At 36.9% G+C, this 19,105-nt stretch overlaps 1 protein-coding gene across 4 annotated transcripts in view; it reads right to left on the reverse strand.

The window, feature by feature from the left end:
* CDC14A (cell division cycle 14A) overlaps positions 1-19,105 on the reverse strand; it is a 172,405-nt gene that overhangs the window by 148,456 nt on the left and 4,844 nt on the right. For all 4 annotated transcript variants that reach the window (XM_081307643.1, XM_081307642.1, XM_081307644.1 and 1 more), the window contains exon 3: positions 1,486-1,561. In XM_081307643.1, coding sequence (XP_081163769.1) covers positions 1,486-1,561 — 76 coding nt within the window. The remainder of the gene's footprint in view (positions 1-1,485; positions 1,562-19,105) is intronic.

Consider the following 19,105-nt stretch of genomic DNA (forward strand, 5'->3'; position numbering starts at 1 on the left):
ACCCTTTCCCTATTGGTTCAACCATTAAAAGTTCATTTTATGTAAGAAGGATATTATTTACTTCCTTGATGATTGCAAAAATCTAAATTTGATATTCTATTTTCTAAACTGAAGACAGTAGCTTCTTTCCTGAAAAGCACAGATCTAGTTTAGTTAAAGGCATTTACAAATACATTTTCAAGTCAGACACTACTTTACAAGTTAATTTCTGAAAGAGCTGCATATAATAGATTTCATGTTATGTAATTATTAACTTCTTGTAAAAATATCTCTTTGGTATCATTCTATGACCATTTAGCACCTTAAGATCAATGGCAAAAATTTGTGAATTCATAAATACAGAACACAATCTACAGGATATTCTCTACCAGACAGCATTTCATACCTAAATTCAATAAAAAGACAAATGGAAAGATAATTACTGAGTAGTTAATATGTACAAGACACAGCACCATGTAACAGCAACATTTTACCTAACAGAAACACTAAAATGACTGAGGACTATAATTTTGTGGTTATCTTAAGATCAAGCTGTGTAATATTCTGTCTCCCAAAATGAATATTTAAGATGTTCACTTAATAATTGGAAGAAAAAGATAAATATGGCTTTATATGTGATAACTTTACCAAATCTAGGAATATAAATTTATATTTATAAATATATATATATATATTTATTTATTTATAAGTATATATATATATATACTTATAAATTATATATAACTTTTCTTTATATGCTCAGAGTGTAAGAAAAAACAAAAAGCTACCTTCTAACAGATACATGTAAGTATAGAAAAATGAACCAGATCCTCATGTAAAACCAAAACAATACATGACAGCTGGGGATATAGCTCCGTAGTAGAGCACTTGCCTAGTGTGCATGAGGCCCTGGGTCCAATCCTCAGCACTGAAAAAACAACAAAAAAAACCACTATAGGTGAATACAGAATGTCTGGCTTGAATTCTCTCATATCAGGTAAAGTTCTCATATCAGGTAATGTTCTCTCACTACCAGTTCATCCACCTCACTTGGCTCTTGACTCTACAGAAATACACAAAAATTTCAGCCTCAACAAGAGAGAAAATGGTCATGTTCCAAAGGTCCAATCATGATGAGTCCCTTCATCACCTGGTAATAGTGTCTACAAAAGCAGATCCAAAGGTTTCAGAAAAATTAACCTAGGAAGGAATTTGATAGAGACTCATTAACAACCTAAAAAGGATTTGTGCTTTCTTTCCTGGATCATTATTCCAATGACTTAATCCAGCTCATATTGCAGCTCATCCTGAAAAATGAAAGAGGTTAACATGTCCTTTGTGGTGTAATCAAAAGGATCGATTTCAACTTTGAGGTGAACTACTCACATAAATTTCCAAAGACCCAAATTACGTAACTAAATGATGTGTATGCAGCAATTCCACCAGGTAGATTTCCTGGTTCAAACATTTTAATATCAAAATATAAATTACCACTATGATACTCACTTTTAGTTTCTTGTTCAGTTTACAGCAGTATCTGTACACCATTGCCAAGTTCAGAGGCCCAAAATCTGCATAGAAACTGAGATATAAAATATATATATTTAGAATAATTTTCAGTAACATCAATACTCACTTTTAATTTTATTAAATTTCAAATCAGATTTCAATTAACTTCAGGAATAAGGATCATTATGTAACTAATCTAACTCATGATAATCCAGGTAACTAATGGTTTTATCCTACTCTAGTTGTTCTAACAAGTCTCTTAACAGAAAACTTGTACAACAGTTTTGAGTTCCACTTCCTTTTATCCTCCTGCTATGCCATCTAAGTAAAATAACTAAAATGCAGTCAAGGAAATAGCCAACATGCACACAGCCTACACACATACTGGTTTTATTTCTTTATTACCTACTTTGCCATAAAGCTTGTGTACTCTGGGTTCTGATTCCAACTATTCCATTTAAACACTTTCAATTCTCAGTTATCTTAAATCCAATGGTTTTCTGTTTTCATTTTCTTCTTGAATTTTCTATTATAAGACACTCTGGCGCCTCTCTCTTTCTCCATCTCCTTACATCCCCAGGAAACAGTACTTAATCTGTAGAACTTCTCTTATGCATTATCGTGAATCCATCTGGTAACTCAAAGGAAAAGAGGCATCTCTTCCATTTGAGATCAGCATCAATCTTTTTCCATCATCAATCTTTTTCCATCTTCAGCCTCCTGCTGGACCTACCATCTACAGGCCTCCTAATATCTAAATCTCAGAATATCCAAAACCCGTCTTTCCTTTAAAACAGCCCTGAAGACTAAAAAACATTTTGCTTCTCCCAGTCACTCAGGCATGAAACCTCTCAAACACATAAGGCAAGAAAATAAATATTAATTTAATTCTTATGAATCAAGCAAACGTTACTACTCTAATTCCTCCCTTCCCTTCAGTTCCCACAATAACTGAAGTCAGATAAAGCTGGGCACAAGGCATTCATTCTCAGCAACTCAAGAGGCTGAGGCAGGAGAATGACAAGTTTGAGGACAGTCTCAGCAACTTAGTGAGAACCTGTTTCAAATTCTTAAAAAATTTTAAAAGGACTGGGGAATGTTGCTCAGTGGTAAAGCACCCCTGGGTTCAATCCCTAGTACCAAAAAGAAAGAAGAAGTCAGAACAACTTTAGCAACAGAAGAACAGATCATCTTAATGACTGTACTGTTGCAATCCTCTCTCCCTCTCTCTATCATCCTGTATTTCACACAGAAATCAATCTTTATAAAAATTTCACTTCTCACATATCCTCCCACTATTCAAAAATGCTGACTGACTCCTTACCACCTTAAGAAAAATTCTTTGGGGGCTGAGGTTGTGGCTCAGTAGTAGAGTGCCTGCCTAGTGTGAGGTACTGGGTTCGATCCTCAGCACCACAATAAATACATAAATAAATGTATTGTGTCCATCTACAACCAAAAAAAATATTTAAAACAATAATAATTATTATCATTTGTCCCACCAATCAAAGTCCTAAAGAGCATGCCTCTAGCTTCCAGGTTCTAGAATGGAACCTTTATTTCAATATGCATATCCATTCCTTATTTCTAAATATTCCATGCATATTGTTAATATAAGCCTCTGTTCACATTGGTTTCCTTGCCTAGAATGCTGTCCTTTTCTCTTTCTGCAATCCTCCAGCTCCCTCAAATCCAACCTTCTTCACAAAGCCTTTCCAATTTCCCCTAAGAAATATGAACTACCCTCTGCTCAAAGCCCTCATCCTTTCAGCCCAGTATACATGATACCACATATTGTGAAGGATTTTAAATGCAAGCCCTCTCTGATCAACTGCAACATAAGACTTTCTGTCAAGGATTGAACTTTTTTATCTTATATACTTAGAAGAATGCTCTACGTGTGATACAAAACTTCAAGAAGGGAGTCTTCATAATGAATAGTTTGCTTATTAATGCACTAAATTCAATTTAGCTCAGACCACACATTTACTAAATTCCAAAAAGTTTGCAAAACTCCATCCCCAAAACACCCTTATTTGGGGGGAGTCATTTAAGTTTTTATGCCACCCAGATTCCACTATCATAAGTATGTCATTATATTATATCAAAACTGCCAATAGCCATTTGCCTTAGGTAAGTAAAGAATACTAAACTTGTGTATTTATGTTATGTGTGTTAGGCAAGTAGGTAATATTTTGAAACTTGTATTCCAGGTAGCACCAAAATTAGCTGTCTCAGTATCCAGGCATCATGAGAACAGCAACGCAGAAGGAAACTTACAGATTGGAAATAAAAGTTCTCAACTTATTTCTAAAGTTCCCAGTATAGTGCTTGGCTATGAATATAAACAAAATACCCAAGGAATCCAAAATGAACTAGATCTATAGCCTAATCACTGATAAGTCTAAGACCAGTCAACAAAAGCCCACCCAAAAAACAACAAGATGAGGATTGTAGGTAAAGTTCAGTGTTATGATGCTCTAGGCTCAATCCCAACACCAGAAAAAAAAAAAAAAAAAAGAAAGAAAGAAAAGAAAAAAAACTATATATAAATATGTACCTGCCCAGTAGTGATTAAGGCTACCCTGTTTCTATAACAGAGATTTTCTTGTCCTTAGGCTACTGAAAGCAACAATTTTGACTAACATTCCTTGTTTTATTTCTACTTGAACATGAATATTGATACTTGTAGAATTTTATATTAAATTTTGAATTTTTAGCTCTGTTATTTCAGCTTTTTAAACTCATTTTTAACAAGCTTCAGAAAAGCACAAAAATTCAAGTTATCTAAATTCTAGTTTCATATTAACCATTACAAGGCAACTTCAATTTCAAACACAATATTACAATATAAACAATATTAACCATATTGTTCATAAAAGCATGTGCTTTTATGAACAATATGGTTAATAAATAGACATTTTTTACCAAATGCCAACATAAATTAATATACTCTTATAACAAGGGAAAAATAAATCAAATACAGTCCTCATTCTTACATTGATCTACATACTCCAACATGGTAGCTAATGTGGTCATTTAAATTTAAATTAACTAATGCTAAATAAATTAAAATTTCAGGGGTTTTTTTGCCATCTCTTGAAATGTGTTCAATAAGACAAAGATGTTCACTCTTACCACTCCTATTTAATATAGTACTAAGAATTCTAGCCAGAGCAATCCAGCAAGAGAAGGGAACAAAGGGATAAAAATAGGAAAGGCAGAAATCAAATTATCACTGTTTTCAGATAACATGATCCTATTCTTAGAAGATCCAAAAAGTTCAATCAAAAGACTGCTAGAGCTAATAAACAAACTCAGCAAAGTAGAAGGTTACAAAATCAACAACTTTCCTATGTACCAATAATGAATCTGCTGAGAAAGAAATCCAGGAAAAAAAAAATGTAGAAATAACTAAGGACATGAAAAAGTCTTCAATGAAAACTAAAGAACACTGAAGAAATAAAATGAAGAAGATACAAGAAGATGGAAAGACTTCCCATGTTCATAGACAGGCAAGATCAATATTGTTAAAATGGTCATACTACCAAAAGTAAAACAGAGATTACACATAATCCCCCTCAAAAGACCAATGACATTCTTCACAGAATTAGAAAAAACAGTCCTAAAAATCATTTGAAAAATAGCCAAAGCAATTCTAAGCAAAAACAAACAAACAAACAACAATGCTGGAAGCATCACAATAACTGACTTCAAACTATACTACAGAGCTATAGTAACAAAACCTGCATGGTACAGGCATTAAAACAGACACACAGACCAAGGCTACAGAATAAAAGACACAGAGACAAACCCACGCAGATACAGTCATCTAATCCTTGAAAAAGATGCTGAAAACATGTACTGGAAAAAAAGATAGCCTTTTTAAAAATGGTGCTGGGAAAACTGGTTATCCATATGTGAAAGAATGAAACTAGGCCCTGTGTCTCATCCCACACAAAAATCAATTCAAGATGGATTAAAGACCTAGGAATTAGACCAGAAGAAAATGTAGGGTCAACACAGGCACAAGCAACAACTTTTTCAATAGGACCTCTAAAGCTCAGGAAATAATGCCAAGAGTTAATAAATGGGATGGCACCAAATTAAAAAGCTTCTGCACAGCAAAGGGAACAATTAGGAATGTGAAGAGAGAAACTACAGAATGGGAGAAAATCTTCACTAGCTACTCTCTTGACAGAGGATTAATATCCAGAATATATGAAGAATTCAAAAATAATACAAAAAAACCCTCAAATAACTCAGTTAATAAATGGACAATAAACTAAACAGATACTTCTCAAAAGGAGAAATACAAATGGCCAACAAATATATGAAAAAAAAAATGTTCAACATCATTAACAATTAGGGAAAAACAAAGCAAAACTACACTGGGATTTCACCTCACACCAGTCATCAAGAATACAAACAGTAAATGCTGGAGAGGATGTAGAGAAAGGAACACTTTTACACTATTGGTGGGATTGTGAATTAGTATAACCACTAATGAAATCAGTATGGAGGCTCCTCAAAAAACTCAGCTATACCATTCCTTTGTACTTATCCTAAAGAATTAAAGACATGCCAGGTGCAGTAGTACATGCTTGTAATCCCAGTGGTTTAGGAGGCTAGGGCCAAAAGATCAAAAATTCAAGGTCTGCCTCAGCACCTTAGGGAGGCCCTAAACAACTGAGTCAGATCCTGTCTCAAAACAAAAATCAGAAAGGGCTGGGAATGTGGCTCAGTGATTAAGCACCCCCGGTACAAAAACAAAAACAAAATTAAAGTCATCATACCATAGTGATGCAAGCATACCCATATTTATAGCAGCACAATTCACAATAGCCAAACTATGGAACCAGCCTAGACGTCCATCAATGGATGAATGAATAAAGAAAATGTAGTATAGGTACACAATGGAGTTTTATTCAGCCATAAAGAAAAATGAAATGATGTCATTTGCAGGAAAATGGATAGAACTTGAAACCATTATGTTAAGCAAAATAAGTCAAACCTGGAGGGTCAAGGGTCATATGTTCTCTCTCATGTGGAAGTTGGAGAGAAAAATGAAAAGAAAGGTGGGTGTGGTGTAATATCATAAAAACTGAAGAGAAATTAGTACAGGAAAGGGACCCAGGAGAAGGAAAGGGGAAATATTGGGGAATGATATTGGCCAATATCATTATATTGTGTACATGTGTGAATATGTAACAACAAATCCCACCATTACGTACAACCATAAAGTACCAATACAAAATATGGAAAAAAATAAAATGCGTTCAAAAGCCACATGGAGCTAAAGGTTACAGACCTGGGCAATGTGAAACACTAATGAATCACACTGACAAAGATGAAAAGATAAGATAAGAACAAAAATAACTACAGAACACTAAAGAAATTGCCACATACCAGGAAAAAGGTATAGGTCAAATGTTTCAAGACAATATATTTCCCCTTCAAGGGCTCACATACTTCCCAAAGTAAGACTGGGACTTGGTCATTTTTATCACCTTTTGTTCAAAAAATGTCATATATCTAAAAAGTCAGGTTGGGACCTAGAATGGAGATAATAGAAAAAAAGGGAGAAGATCTAGTCCCCTTTCTGCTGTCCCTCAAAGAGCAGGCTGATATAAGAACAGGTTGTTATCCAAAGATAGCTGCAGTAAAGATGTCATAGCTCTTTGTTGGCCACAGCCCAAGAAGTGTGGACTAGCCCTCACATCCCACAAAGAGGGAGAAAAGCTTCAAGTCATATTAAGAAATTCAGTCAGAAACTTTGCAAAACCAAGAGCAAGTTAGGAAAGTCTTCAAAAGTCAGAATTGTCACAGACAATATATAAAGTGAACAAACTATATCTTAAGGTTATTTGATATATTCTTTCTTCATAAGAATATTTAGCCAGGCACACTGGCACATGCCTATAATCCCAGCATGTTGGGAAGCTCACACAGGAGGATTGCAAGTTCAAAGCTGGAATCAGAAACCTAGAAAGTCCCTAAGTAACTAAATGAGACCCTGTCTCAAAATAAATAATAAAGAGCTAGGGATGTGGCTTAGTGGTAAAGCACCCCTGGGTTAAATCCCCAGTACAAAAAAAAATTGTATTTATAATAATATAGTTTTATGAATTAATTCTGTAGAGCTAAATACACATCTGAAAATACCATGGTCATTGCAAAACTTGTGATAGCTGCTCACACCAGGCTTAGTTTATCACTAACTTCAATATAATAAAATGCCATGAACAAAGAGACATCTTCCAATAACATACTTCTTTGTAAGAATCCTCTTCAGCAGAGTAGGGAAAAATAGAAACACATAGATAATCTAGACCATTAAGCAGAAGGAAATACCAAAATTTAAAAAAAAACAATTGATAATTAATTTAAAATAATTCAAATATGTTAGAGTATCAAATATGAATTTAGGTTGGGCTGAGGAATGTGGCTCAAGCAGTAGCACGCTCGCCTGGCTTGCGTGGGGCACTAGGTTCGATCCTCAGCACCACATAAAATAAAAAGATGTTGTGTCCACCAAAAACTGACAAATAAATATTTTAAAAAATCTCTCTCTCTCTCTCAAAAAAAAAATATAGAATTTACACAACTTGGAATGAAGACAGGAGAATGAACAGGTTGGATTCAGGGTAGGAGAGGAGACAGAGAAGGTTATCAGCCTGGGGACAGTGAAGACAGAGAAGAAATGGCAGAGATAAACCTAGTTCATGACACTAGATGGTGTCTTCTCCATTCCACCAACTCCCAGGAAAAGCCACAGCCAATCAAGAACTCTACTTTGTCTTGATGAAAGGGAGGGGTATTCTGGTCTCATTTGGTAGGAAAAACATGGATATGTTGTTTTATTATTTCAGGGTACCCTCATCTCCAAATGAAAGAATGAGTGAACAAATTAATTCAACTACCTATATTTCCTTCAACAAGGTTGACAAATTATGAGCCAATAATTAGAATGAAATTCAGAAAGTAGTAAGTGAAAGTCAATCTGTCTTTTATTTAATAAGTATAAACAACTAAAATAAAATTCTTTCCTGTTTTGACAGCAAAGATATTCAAAGAACCGGAACATCTGGAGTCCTGCAAAAGGAGGAAGAAGGAGAGGAAGGAGGGCCACCTCTTAATGGGGAGGACAGAGAAAGGGGAGCTCAAGCACCAGAGCCCATATTTATCAGGTTCACCCACTGCCCACAGTTCTGGTCCTGCTGCTGTTGGGGAAAAGAAAGGCTCAGTCTAGAAGCCTCTGTATGCCCAGCACATCCAACTCTTCTCACAAAATTTGTTAAGTTTATGGATTATTATTATTTTGTCTTTGGTTTCTTTTCCTAATAAACTATAAATTATGTGAGTCCCTTTCCCAGAGGAATTGTTGTTAGAAGCACTGCTACATATACCACTCTACATATTAGAAGCTTTATGTGAAAAAAATTCAACTTCTCAGCAAAAAGATAAGCTACATTCCAAGCATTAGCCTTTCATTCAATAAAATTTATGACCATCTATTCTGAGCAAGACACTGTACGTTAACATTAACCAAAGGATGCTTGTGATGCCAAAAAAGAAAAACTGCTTTAAAAATAGGGTGACCACTTGGGAAGCTAAGGCAGAAGGATTATAAGTTCAAGGCTAGTCTGAAAATTTAGCAGACCCTGTCTCAAAATAAACTTAAAAGGGCTGAGGATGTAGCTCAGTGACATAGTACTTGCCTAGTACATGTAAGACCCTAGGTCAAATCCATAGTACTATCAAAAAAAATTAGGATGAAAAATTCTACAATATCATCATAAGCCATGTCAATCCTTTATTTTTTTTCCATTACTACTGACATTTTTTGTCTATTCATATGCTCATTCAACATCTACTGAAAAAGTTAAAGATCTACTGCGAAGTTAAAGATGTTATTACAGAGAGATATTTGCTAAAATAGTAATATCCCCCAAAATACACTGAGATCACATGTGTGTGTGTGTGTGTGTGTGTGTGTGTGTGTGTGTGAGACAGAGAGAGAGAGAAATTTTGTTTTGGTAAAGTTAATCAGTACTGCCACTGTGCTATACAAACCAAATAAAGTCTATCTTATTACTAGAATATTATCAGTACTTCTCCAGTCAGATGATAAAGCTACTATATGTGGCTAAAACTCAGTGATAACAACTTGAAAAGGTCCTAGGTTGCATAGTGAGCACTAACCTGAGTTTGCGTTTTTTTCAAGTCCTGTGGCATAACCACCCACAATCACACTGATGCCACCAACCCCGGGAAGATGGGTGAACATCTAACCAACTTCCCAGCACCCACACCAATGCACACAGAACTAAAGACCCCTGGGAGCCACGGGGTTCCAGTCCCAAAGTGGTTAACCTGTGTGCCTGGCTGTGTCTCAGTCTTGCTGGGACTCCACGTTCTCATCTATCGATGAATTAGATTAATTAGTAACCACTGAATTAGATGGCTTCTAAAGCTCTTCCCACTATTCAAGTCATACCATGTATCATACTTCTAGCTTATTTATGTATAAGTATGTATGAGAGGTTCTGTCACTGCAGTTACCACTCAGGAGAAATAAATGCAACAGTTCCAATGGTCCTCAAGGCTACTCACCCTATTTGATGCCATCTTCCCTCTCAATATTTTAGGTCTGGGTAGAGGAGGAACTTCCCTCAGAATATCTCCCCGGGAAAGGGAGAACACAGCTTTCTCCCTGAAATTCACCATGCTTTCTGGATAGCTGGGAGAACAAACCCATCGAATAGAAAGCAGTCTTATATATTAGAAATGTAACATCACCAGTATGTACTCAGCTGCTTAATGTTGACATTTGTTGAAATTATAAAGGAAGGAGAGGAACCTCTTTATTGACTCTCTCTCCTGTTCCTTGATGCACCACCTAGGTTTTTAGGAAGGTCCAGGCACAAGATCCTGAGTGTAAGGAGGCTCTCTCCACTTAGCACCTTCTTACCCCCAGACACAGCAGGATCATGCAAGCCTTCAGCAGCTGCATCTGTAAAATGGGTGCATGCTGCCACTCTGCCATGGAGTCAAACAAGAAAACAGATGGTACCAAGGAACCTTCCAACATCCAGGTCTGTAATTCTGTGACTTCCCTATTTGGAGCAAGTTAATTAATAAAAATCCCCTTCAAGACTCAGATTAATGTAAATGAAGGAACTTCTTCAGGAATGTACCAGCAAGATTAATATTCACTCCCACAGGAACATTCTCAACCAGAGTTAAGTAACCTGATTATTCAAAGGCAGGTGCTGAAGGCAAGAGGGCTCTGCAGACAATATATGTTTTGCTCAGGCAGAAAACAGAGTGATGATTGACCCCCAGTACATAAAAGGCTAATCCCCACATTTCATACAGCAGTTAAGGTCTGAAAGGGAAATACTGACTCTAAAACCTGTGGCAATGACTTACCCGCTAAGCACTTGGAATTAAAACCAAAACACTTGACCTTGCCTTCTAGACCCCTGGGTGTCCCTACCATATCTCTTTGAGGCCTCAATTCACACTATGTCCCTAGTAAGCTTCAGTCATGGGAATTTACTTGTTAGTTCCTGCCCTCAGGCCTTTAGCACATGCCTGGCCTAGTTAGTGCCTACTCATCCTTCAGATCTCAGCCCCAAACACACTTCCTCAAGTAATGCTTTTCTGCATTTTTCTGGCAATATGTAAAACAGTAGATGTGTAACCGATGTGATTCTGCAATCTGTATACAGGGTAAAAATGGGAGTTCATAACCCACTTGAATCAAATGTGTGAAATATGATATGTCAAGAACTATGTAATGTTTTAACAACCAACAATAAAAATTTTTAAAAAAAAAAAAAGGTAATGCTTTTCTGATCCCCATCCCATCCCCTCTTCCTCCTGGACCTTTCCCCTTCCACACATACCCCACAGGGTCCCTTGTTGTGGGCTTTCAAAGAATAGAAGGATATTTTACTAATGTCTTCCCTATGGACTTTTATAAACTCCATGAGAAGAGGCTGGGTTAAAATTTGCTCACCATCCTATCCCTAGCACCTGGCACAGAGAAGACTGAGTCAATAAAATGAAAGATTGTGACATGGTTGGTTCATTTGTAAAAATACTTCCTTCTTCCATTCTAATTGCTAGAAACTGTTGAGAGCCACAGCCAAAGGGGCCCCAGCAAACTTCCAGCTGCCAGCAAACTTCCAGCTGCCAGCAAACTTCCAGCTGCCAGCTGATGATTGGCTCACAGTGGCCCCAGCAACATCTAGCTGATTGGCTCCTCTGCGGTGATGTTCATTGGGCTGTTTCCCTACCCTTCAGACTGCCAGCTGATGATTGGCTCACAGCGGCCCCAGCAACATCTAGCTAATTGGCTCCTCCACGAGCTGCTCATTGGGCTGTTTCCCTGCCCTTTCAGACCACGGAGCTGCTCATTGAGGGACTTCTTTGGCTCCGCCCACACAACCCAGCCAATCGGCCTCAAGAGCAGGAGGATTGTGGGAGGTGGTGAGGCTTGTGTGGGTGAGAGGCTTATGGAAGCCGGTGGTGGCAGTTGGGCTCTGAGGGTTTTTTCCTGAGGAGCGGTTTTGTTTGGTGTTTGTAGTTCTAAAAATAAAGTTAGTTTCTTTTGACAAGTGGTTCCTGAATTGTGCCCAGCCAGACTGCGGCAAGAAACTGTATACCAGTTTAGTGTGAGGAAGGGCATTACATATCACATTTTATAAACTTTGGGTACAAACCTAGATGAAAGAGCCAAAAGTGACCTTCAAAGAAGACCTAAACAGGAAGAGGCAGTAAAGGGCTGAGAATAGAATAGCGAGATCATCCATCCCTCTCATATGCAGAAAAGTTAGATACCTCCCCAGGCCTCCCCCTGGAGTCACATCTTCATTGCTGGCTTGTTCCAAAGGGGGTCTGATGCAGAAAGTAAAGTAACCCAATCCAGAAAGACTCATCCCAATGATTCATCACCCCCAACTCCTATTTTTCTTAAGAGTCCCTTCAATTATGTCCAAGAGTTTTACTGAGCTCAAATCACCTTAAGACTTTGTTTTTGGGTTTTCTAGAGATGCAGACAGTCTGCCAGTAGGGCCTGTGGGACATGCACAGCAGGGCCCTAGTGAAAGGGTCCAGCAGAATGGGAAGGCACTGCATCACAAGTCCACCACACCCAGCTTCCCAGAAGAGACCTTGTATGCTTCCTTCTTTATCTCACACTTACCAAAACACTTAAAAATATTTTTAACAATTCTGATTAATTCTGCTGCTGAGAATAAATAATTTGACTACTGAGACTAATGAAGATGCTGTATTGATTCCATAGTACCTTAAAACATGGAGAAATGTATAAAATAAGAAATCAGTTATTCAAGGATCCCAATTTAGAAATCTCACTAATCTGAAATATAAGTGAATTTGAATCCTAAGTAGGTCAAAAACAAAGTCGGATTGTTTTCTCTAAAGCCAGCCACACCAAACATACTTGCCCTTTAGCTATGTTTTTAAGCGAGTGCCAGTCTCAGTGTATTTAGTCTTATTTCATACCCAATGTTAATAAAATGATATCTGGTTTCTACGCCTATGGTGTGTGAGAATCATCAGCAGATCACAGAGTGGAAACAGAGGATAGTGGCTGGGATGTTCAAACCAATGTAAAAATCTAACTCAACAGCAAGCAGCACCAAGAAAGTGCTGAACTCATAAAAGTAAATCATCAATAAAAATTGACCAAATAGATTAAAACCATTAAGAAAGACAAGATATTTAGCAAACTGGAGCCATCTGGCACAACAGCAAAGAGCCCTTTATTCCTTTGAAACCCCTAAAACTGAATTACAATGAAATTGGTTAGTCAATGTATTCTTTTTTTTTTTTTTAAAGAGAGAGTGAGAGAGTGAGAGAGAGAGAGAGAGAGAGAGAGAGAGAATTTTTTTTAATATTTATTTATTTTTTTTTTAGTTCTCGGCGGACACAACATCTTTGTTGGTATGTGGTGCTGAGGATCGAACCCGGGCCACACGCATGCCAGGTGAGCGCGCTACCACTTGAGCCACATCCCCAGCCCCAGTCAATGTATTCTTAATGATAGAGTTTGAATATTACAGAAAAGAACTAAATCATGACAGGTAAATTCTTTAAGAAGGATAAAACAGGGGCTGGGGCTGTAGCACAATGGCAGATCACTTGCCTAACATGCAGGAGGCACTGGGTTCGATCCTCAGCACCACATAAAAATATAAACAAATAAAATAAAGCCCTGCTGTCCATATACAACTACAAAAAAATTTTTTTTAAATGGAAGGGGAAAAAAACATATTCACTTTAGAAAGGTCTAAAGCTCTCAAACTTCAAATGTAATTTTCAAGGCTGGGTATGAGCTCAGTGATAGAGCCCTTGCCTTAGCATTCCTGAGGCTCCAAGTTTGATTCCCAACACCACCAAAAAAAAAAAAAAAAGTAATATCAATTCCATCTGTAGAAGTTGGCTTGCTGAAATCACATTCCAGACAAAGGTAAATAAGTGTTTTACTAGATCATATTGATCAAGAAGACCAAATTTGAAACAAATCACCTTTTCTGGTTCCAAAAGGAAATTAGTAACCAAAGAAGCCCAAACTGGCAAATTTCTTGGATGCAAATTCTTTGATTCATCAATAGGATGTGAACATGGTTAAGATAAAATTAATAAATTAATAAAAAAGAACCATTTTATTTAAAAAACAGTTCACACAAACTTTTCTTATAAAGGAATTCCCTTTATAAATAAATATGGACATTTAACAGATGTTTCTAAATTCTCAAGGATTAGAAATATTACATAATTTCTACAAATAGAGCAATATTTTTGATGGATCTTATTCAACATATAATTCTTTGGTGGTCCTGAAAGTTTTGGTTAAACAAAAGAAAAAAAAACTTTTTATTTAAGTAAATTGAAACTAAAAACTTACAAAAAAATTTTTTTAAAAAAATGGATTCCACAATTAAGTGTAGAAAGCCCAATTAATCAACAAGCCAGAAAGGAACTTGAGGTCAGCTATCCTATCTACCTCCCCAGATTTTAAATAAGTAAATATCTAAATATCCAAGGCAGGCATTGTCTATTTGCTACTTAAAGATCACAAAAGAGGGGCTGGGGTTGTGGCTCAGTGGCAGAGCACTCACCTTGCACGTGTGAGGCCCTGGGTTCGATCCTCAGCACCACATAAAAATATATTTTAAAAAAATAAACTGTATAAAAAAAAAAGAATATACTCTTTAAAAAAAATTACAAAAGATAAAGACTTCATTATAATGACCCCCACTTTTGACTTCCTGTTTCCCATCCAACAAAACAGAAGAGCAAATAGGTATAGTTCCTCTTCCTGATTTATACTTCACCTACTTAAACCTGTCACTTTCTCCCCAGCACACAAGCCAGAAACTTTACACTCACCTCCACTTCCTCCTTCCCACCCTCATCTAGTCAGTCCTAAATCTAATCAATCTATGGTTTCTAGCTTCTCTCCCCATGTGGCCTTTCTGTTCTTATTGCTACAACCAAACTCCAATCCTGCCACAGCCTCACTGATAATCACCTGCCAGCTATGGCAGTACTGGTCCCATGCAGAGCCCTGATCAGTCCCTGCCACTCACATGTAAGTAGAACTGACTGATACCCAAAGGGTTTCCCCTCGATCCAGCCCATCCTTAACCTGCAACTTCTCTCTATTTAAATAATACACCTCACCTAACAGAATCTTGCTATTTCCAAACACACATTCTTATGTCTTTTCTCATGACTCTGCCTGAAAGCTCTTCTTTCCTTTCCTTCCTTTCATAATCCTTCACTCACTTGAATTTCTTGAGCACCATCGTTCATGGTTAGCACTGTGCTAGGCAAATGGATACAATAGTGAGCAGAAACTGGTCCTACTGGTCCTCACAGAGATCATAAAATGTCCTCTTTGCTTTTTACACACCCTTGAACCACTGATTCAAACACCACTCTGTGAAATCTTTAATGCCCAGGTCTTCCTTTCTTGGACTCCTAACATATATATATCTACAGCTCTGGGCATATATTGCTCTACAGTCTACATGTCTACTTCCTGCTTTATTTACACGTACATCTCCAAAGCATTAGCACACTGTTCTGCATGAAAATCTATCCCATCTAAATATTAGTTTTGTGTATGCCAATTTTCAATCATAAGTTTCAATGCTGTATTTGTCCCATAAAAATATGTTGAGTCTTTTCTTTTTTTCCTTTTTTAACACAAAGGTGTTTTGAGCTGTGGCTAAGTAAAAGTCATTTACTTTGGCCTTAGGAATGTGTTTATGAAGTTACAAATGAGAACATCTGATGTCTTAGGAATCTACTTCAAACAAAATAATGAAGCCGCCCTGTGGTGACCTGGCACAGAAAGCACTTGGAGGCAGACAGCTCCCCATTGGGCTGGTGCAGCCCACTTGGATCACTCTCTCTGGCTGAAAAAACTGAACAATTTATCATTATGAAGATTACAGACTGGCTACATATCATGAATGCCCAAGAGGTCAACACAGAGAGTATTAAAATAAATCAATATTATTATATTTAAATGAATCAATATCTAGAAAACAAAACTTCTCTCTAGTGGATCATAGAATTAAGAATTGAGGGCTGGGGTTATAGCCTAGCATGTGTAAGGCACTGGTTTCGATTCTCATCACCACATAAAAATAAATAAAATAAAGGTCCATCAACAACTAAAAAAAAGGGGGGGCTGGGGGTGTGGCTCAAGTGGTAGCATGCTTGCCTGGCATGCGTGGGACACTGGGTTCGATCCTCAACACCACATTAAAAAAAAAAAATGCTGTGTCCATTGAAAACTAAAAAAATAAATAAATAAATATTAAAAATTCAAAAAAAAAAAAAAAGAAAAAAGAATTGAGGGTTAGGGATATAGTTCAGTGGTAGAGTACTTGCCTAAAATACACAAGACCTTGGGTTCGATCCCTAACAGAATGAAGAGAAAAAATGATTGTGGATGTATACAGATAACTACTTCCTCATAATATATAAATAGGTATATGCCTAAAACTCAGTTGTTAAGAACAGAAGATACAAAAAGTAGGCCTGAACAATACTAGGTTAATTTTATAAGGTAAGGATGGAAGGAAGGAAGATAGTACAACCTACCATCTTTTAAAAACCAGTTTTCTAGACTCTTAGGAGGAATCCTTATATCTTCAGTTACACCAGTTAAGAAGCAAGAACAGATCACCAGACAGCCTACAAAAGCAGATTTCACAAGCTTATAAAAACTGGGCTTCTTTTGTTTTCACATGTTCTGCTAATATTCAATAATAACTAACTCAATTTTTTCCCCTCTCTTCTTGGCAGTGCACTGAAAGGAGAAATAAACAAAATTATATGTACAAAAAAGGAATTACAAACAAAAAGAACTTTTAATTACCAAGATACATCTTGGGAATGACTGAGATATAGCTTGTGCACATGCTGTCAGGGAGACACTTCTCTCTAAAGCTATCATCACCCAAACTAGGGTATTGCTTAGGGCATTGCTAAGTTGCTGAGGCTGGCTTTGAACTTGTAGTCATGCTACCTCAGCCTGGTTAATTTTAGAAGGTTAGGATGGAAGGAAGGAAGGAAGGAAGGTAGCAGGACAACTGGGAACTTGCTGGAAACCTATGAACATGAACTGCAGGGCAGTCATCCTGTCGATTGAACTCCAGCTCTGCCACTTACTACCTCAGTGATTGGAAAATAGACTTAGTCTCTCTGGGCCTCAGTTTGCTCATTTGTAAAGAGGCGATGACAACAGTACCTGGCTGAAACAGTACCCATGGTGAAATTTGTCCTGAATCCAATCAAATCTCCCCTTCTTCCTATATCACAGCAATTCATAATAAGAACTGAAATAATAAATGATGATCCTATATCTCTATAAGATCATGTATGTGTATGTGTGCATGAACTTCAATGACATCCTACTTCCCATTAGATTGTCCTGCTACCTATTAAACTTTAAATTAAAATGGAAAAACCAGACGGTTTTCTTCTCACTTACATATAACCTAAATACTCACTCCTATGAGTATTTCCAGGCAAGAGAAGTTTTCCTATACTTAAAGATGCCTTATAATCACATTTTAACTCAAACCTATGCAACGGATGAGATAAAAGAAATCATTCTTAGCCAGGTGCTGAGGCACAAATTTATAATCCCAGCAGATCGGGAGGCTGAGGTAGCATGACCACAAGTTCAAAGCCAGCCTCAGCAACTTAGCAATGCCCTAAGCAACTCGCAAGACCCTATCTCAAAATTTAAAAAAAATAAAAAGGGCTGAAACTGTGGCTCAGTGTTAATTGACCATGGATTCAATCCCTGGTACCAAAAAGAAAAGAAAGTAAAAAGAAAAGAAAAAGAAAGGAAGGAAGAAATTGTTCTTTTATTAATTATTCATCCAAAATCTCTGGATGGCCACGCACAGTGGTGCATGCCTATAATCCCAGAAGATTGAAGCAGGAAAATCACGAGTTCAAGGCCAGCCTCAGCAACTTAGTAAGGTCCTAAGCAACTTGGCAAGAGACCCTGTCTCAAAATAAAATATTAAAAGGGCTGGGGATGTGGAACAGTGGTTAAGCACCCCTGGGTTCAATCACTGTTACAAAAAAAAAAAAAAAAGATTTCTGGATGTAGTTATACCAGACTGCTTTAATAAAGTTTAAATGAAAACTGATTATTTAAATCTTTCATTTATCTATTTAGTCCTCATTAGAAGTTGTTCATTCTTGACATGCTACAATACTTGGTGAATTTCTTGGAGTCACTTTAGAAACTCATTAAAATCCAGTTCCCAGAGTAGCTCCATAAAGAGTTCTTTTCTGCACTTTGAATTCCTTTCCTTTGCAAACCCAGAGAGAGAATAAATGAAATTGACAAGGCTGAAAATGATGACCCCAGTCCCTACCCTCACAGCAAACTGGCTTTCCATGACATTAACACCTACCCCACACCAGAGATGACCATTAAGAGGGGTACACAAAGGTTGTAACAATTAACATATTTAATTTCAATAATTCTTGGGCCAAAATAAAAAATAAAGTGAGCCACATTATTAAAAGTAAGCCTGTATTTGGATTACAGGGCCCAATTCCAACACCAAAGATTTAGCCTTTCTGAAGAGTTGTGCATTTTTTGTAGCTTAATCAAACACAGATAAATCTTCTTTGAAAGAGTCTCTTTTTATGGAACTATTTTTGTATCAAAGTTTGTTAACCTATACTGTTTTAACTTTGACTTGTGAAAGCATAACCTGGGGACAAAATATGATTTTTTATTATCCACATTTTATTAAAACTATTAAAACTTTTATAATAATGAGGTAAATCCTGTTTAAAATCAAGCAGAAAATTAAAACTTTCATTCTAATAGCCTTTCCTCATGAGGCTGCTTTGTTAGTTACTCTACTGGCTTCTTAGAAGGTTGCCATGTCAATTAGAGTGCTATCATTCCTTTATAACTAAATAAACATCTGCAGGAAACACAGCTATGTCCAGAGCAAATGCAGCCTAAATATGTAAAGAGCCCACTTAATAGTTTCTAAGACGATAATTTAGCCAAAAAGGCAGCATT

This window comes from Spermophilus citellus (assembly GCF_964194105.1).
Source record: "Spermophilus citellus genome assembly, chromosome: 9".
NCBI classification, from domain to species: domain Eukaryota; kingdom Metazoa; phylum Chordata; class Mammalia; order Rodentia; family Sciuridae; genus Spermophilus; species Spermophilus citellus.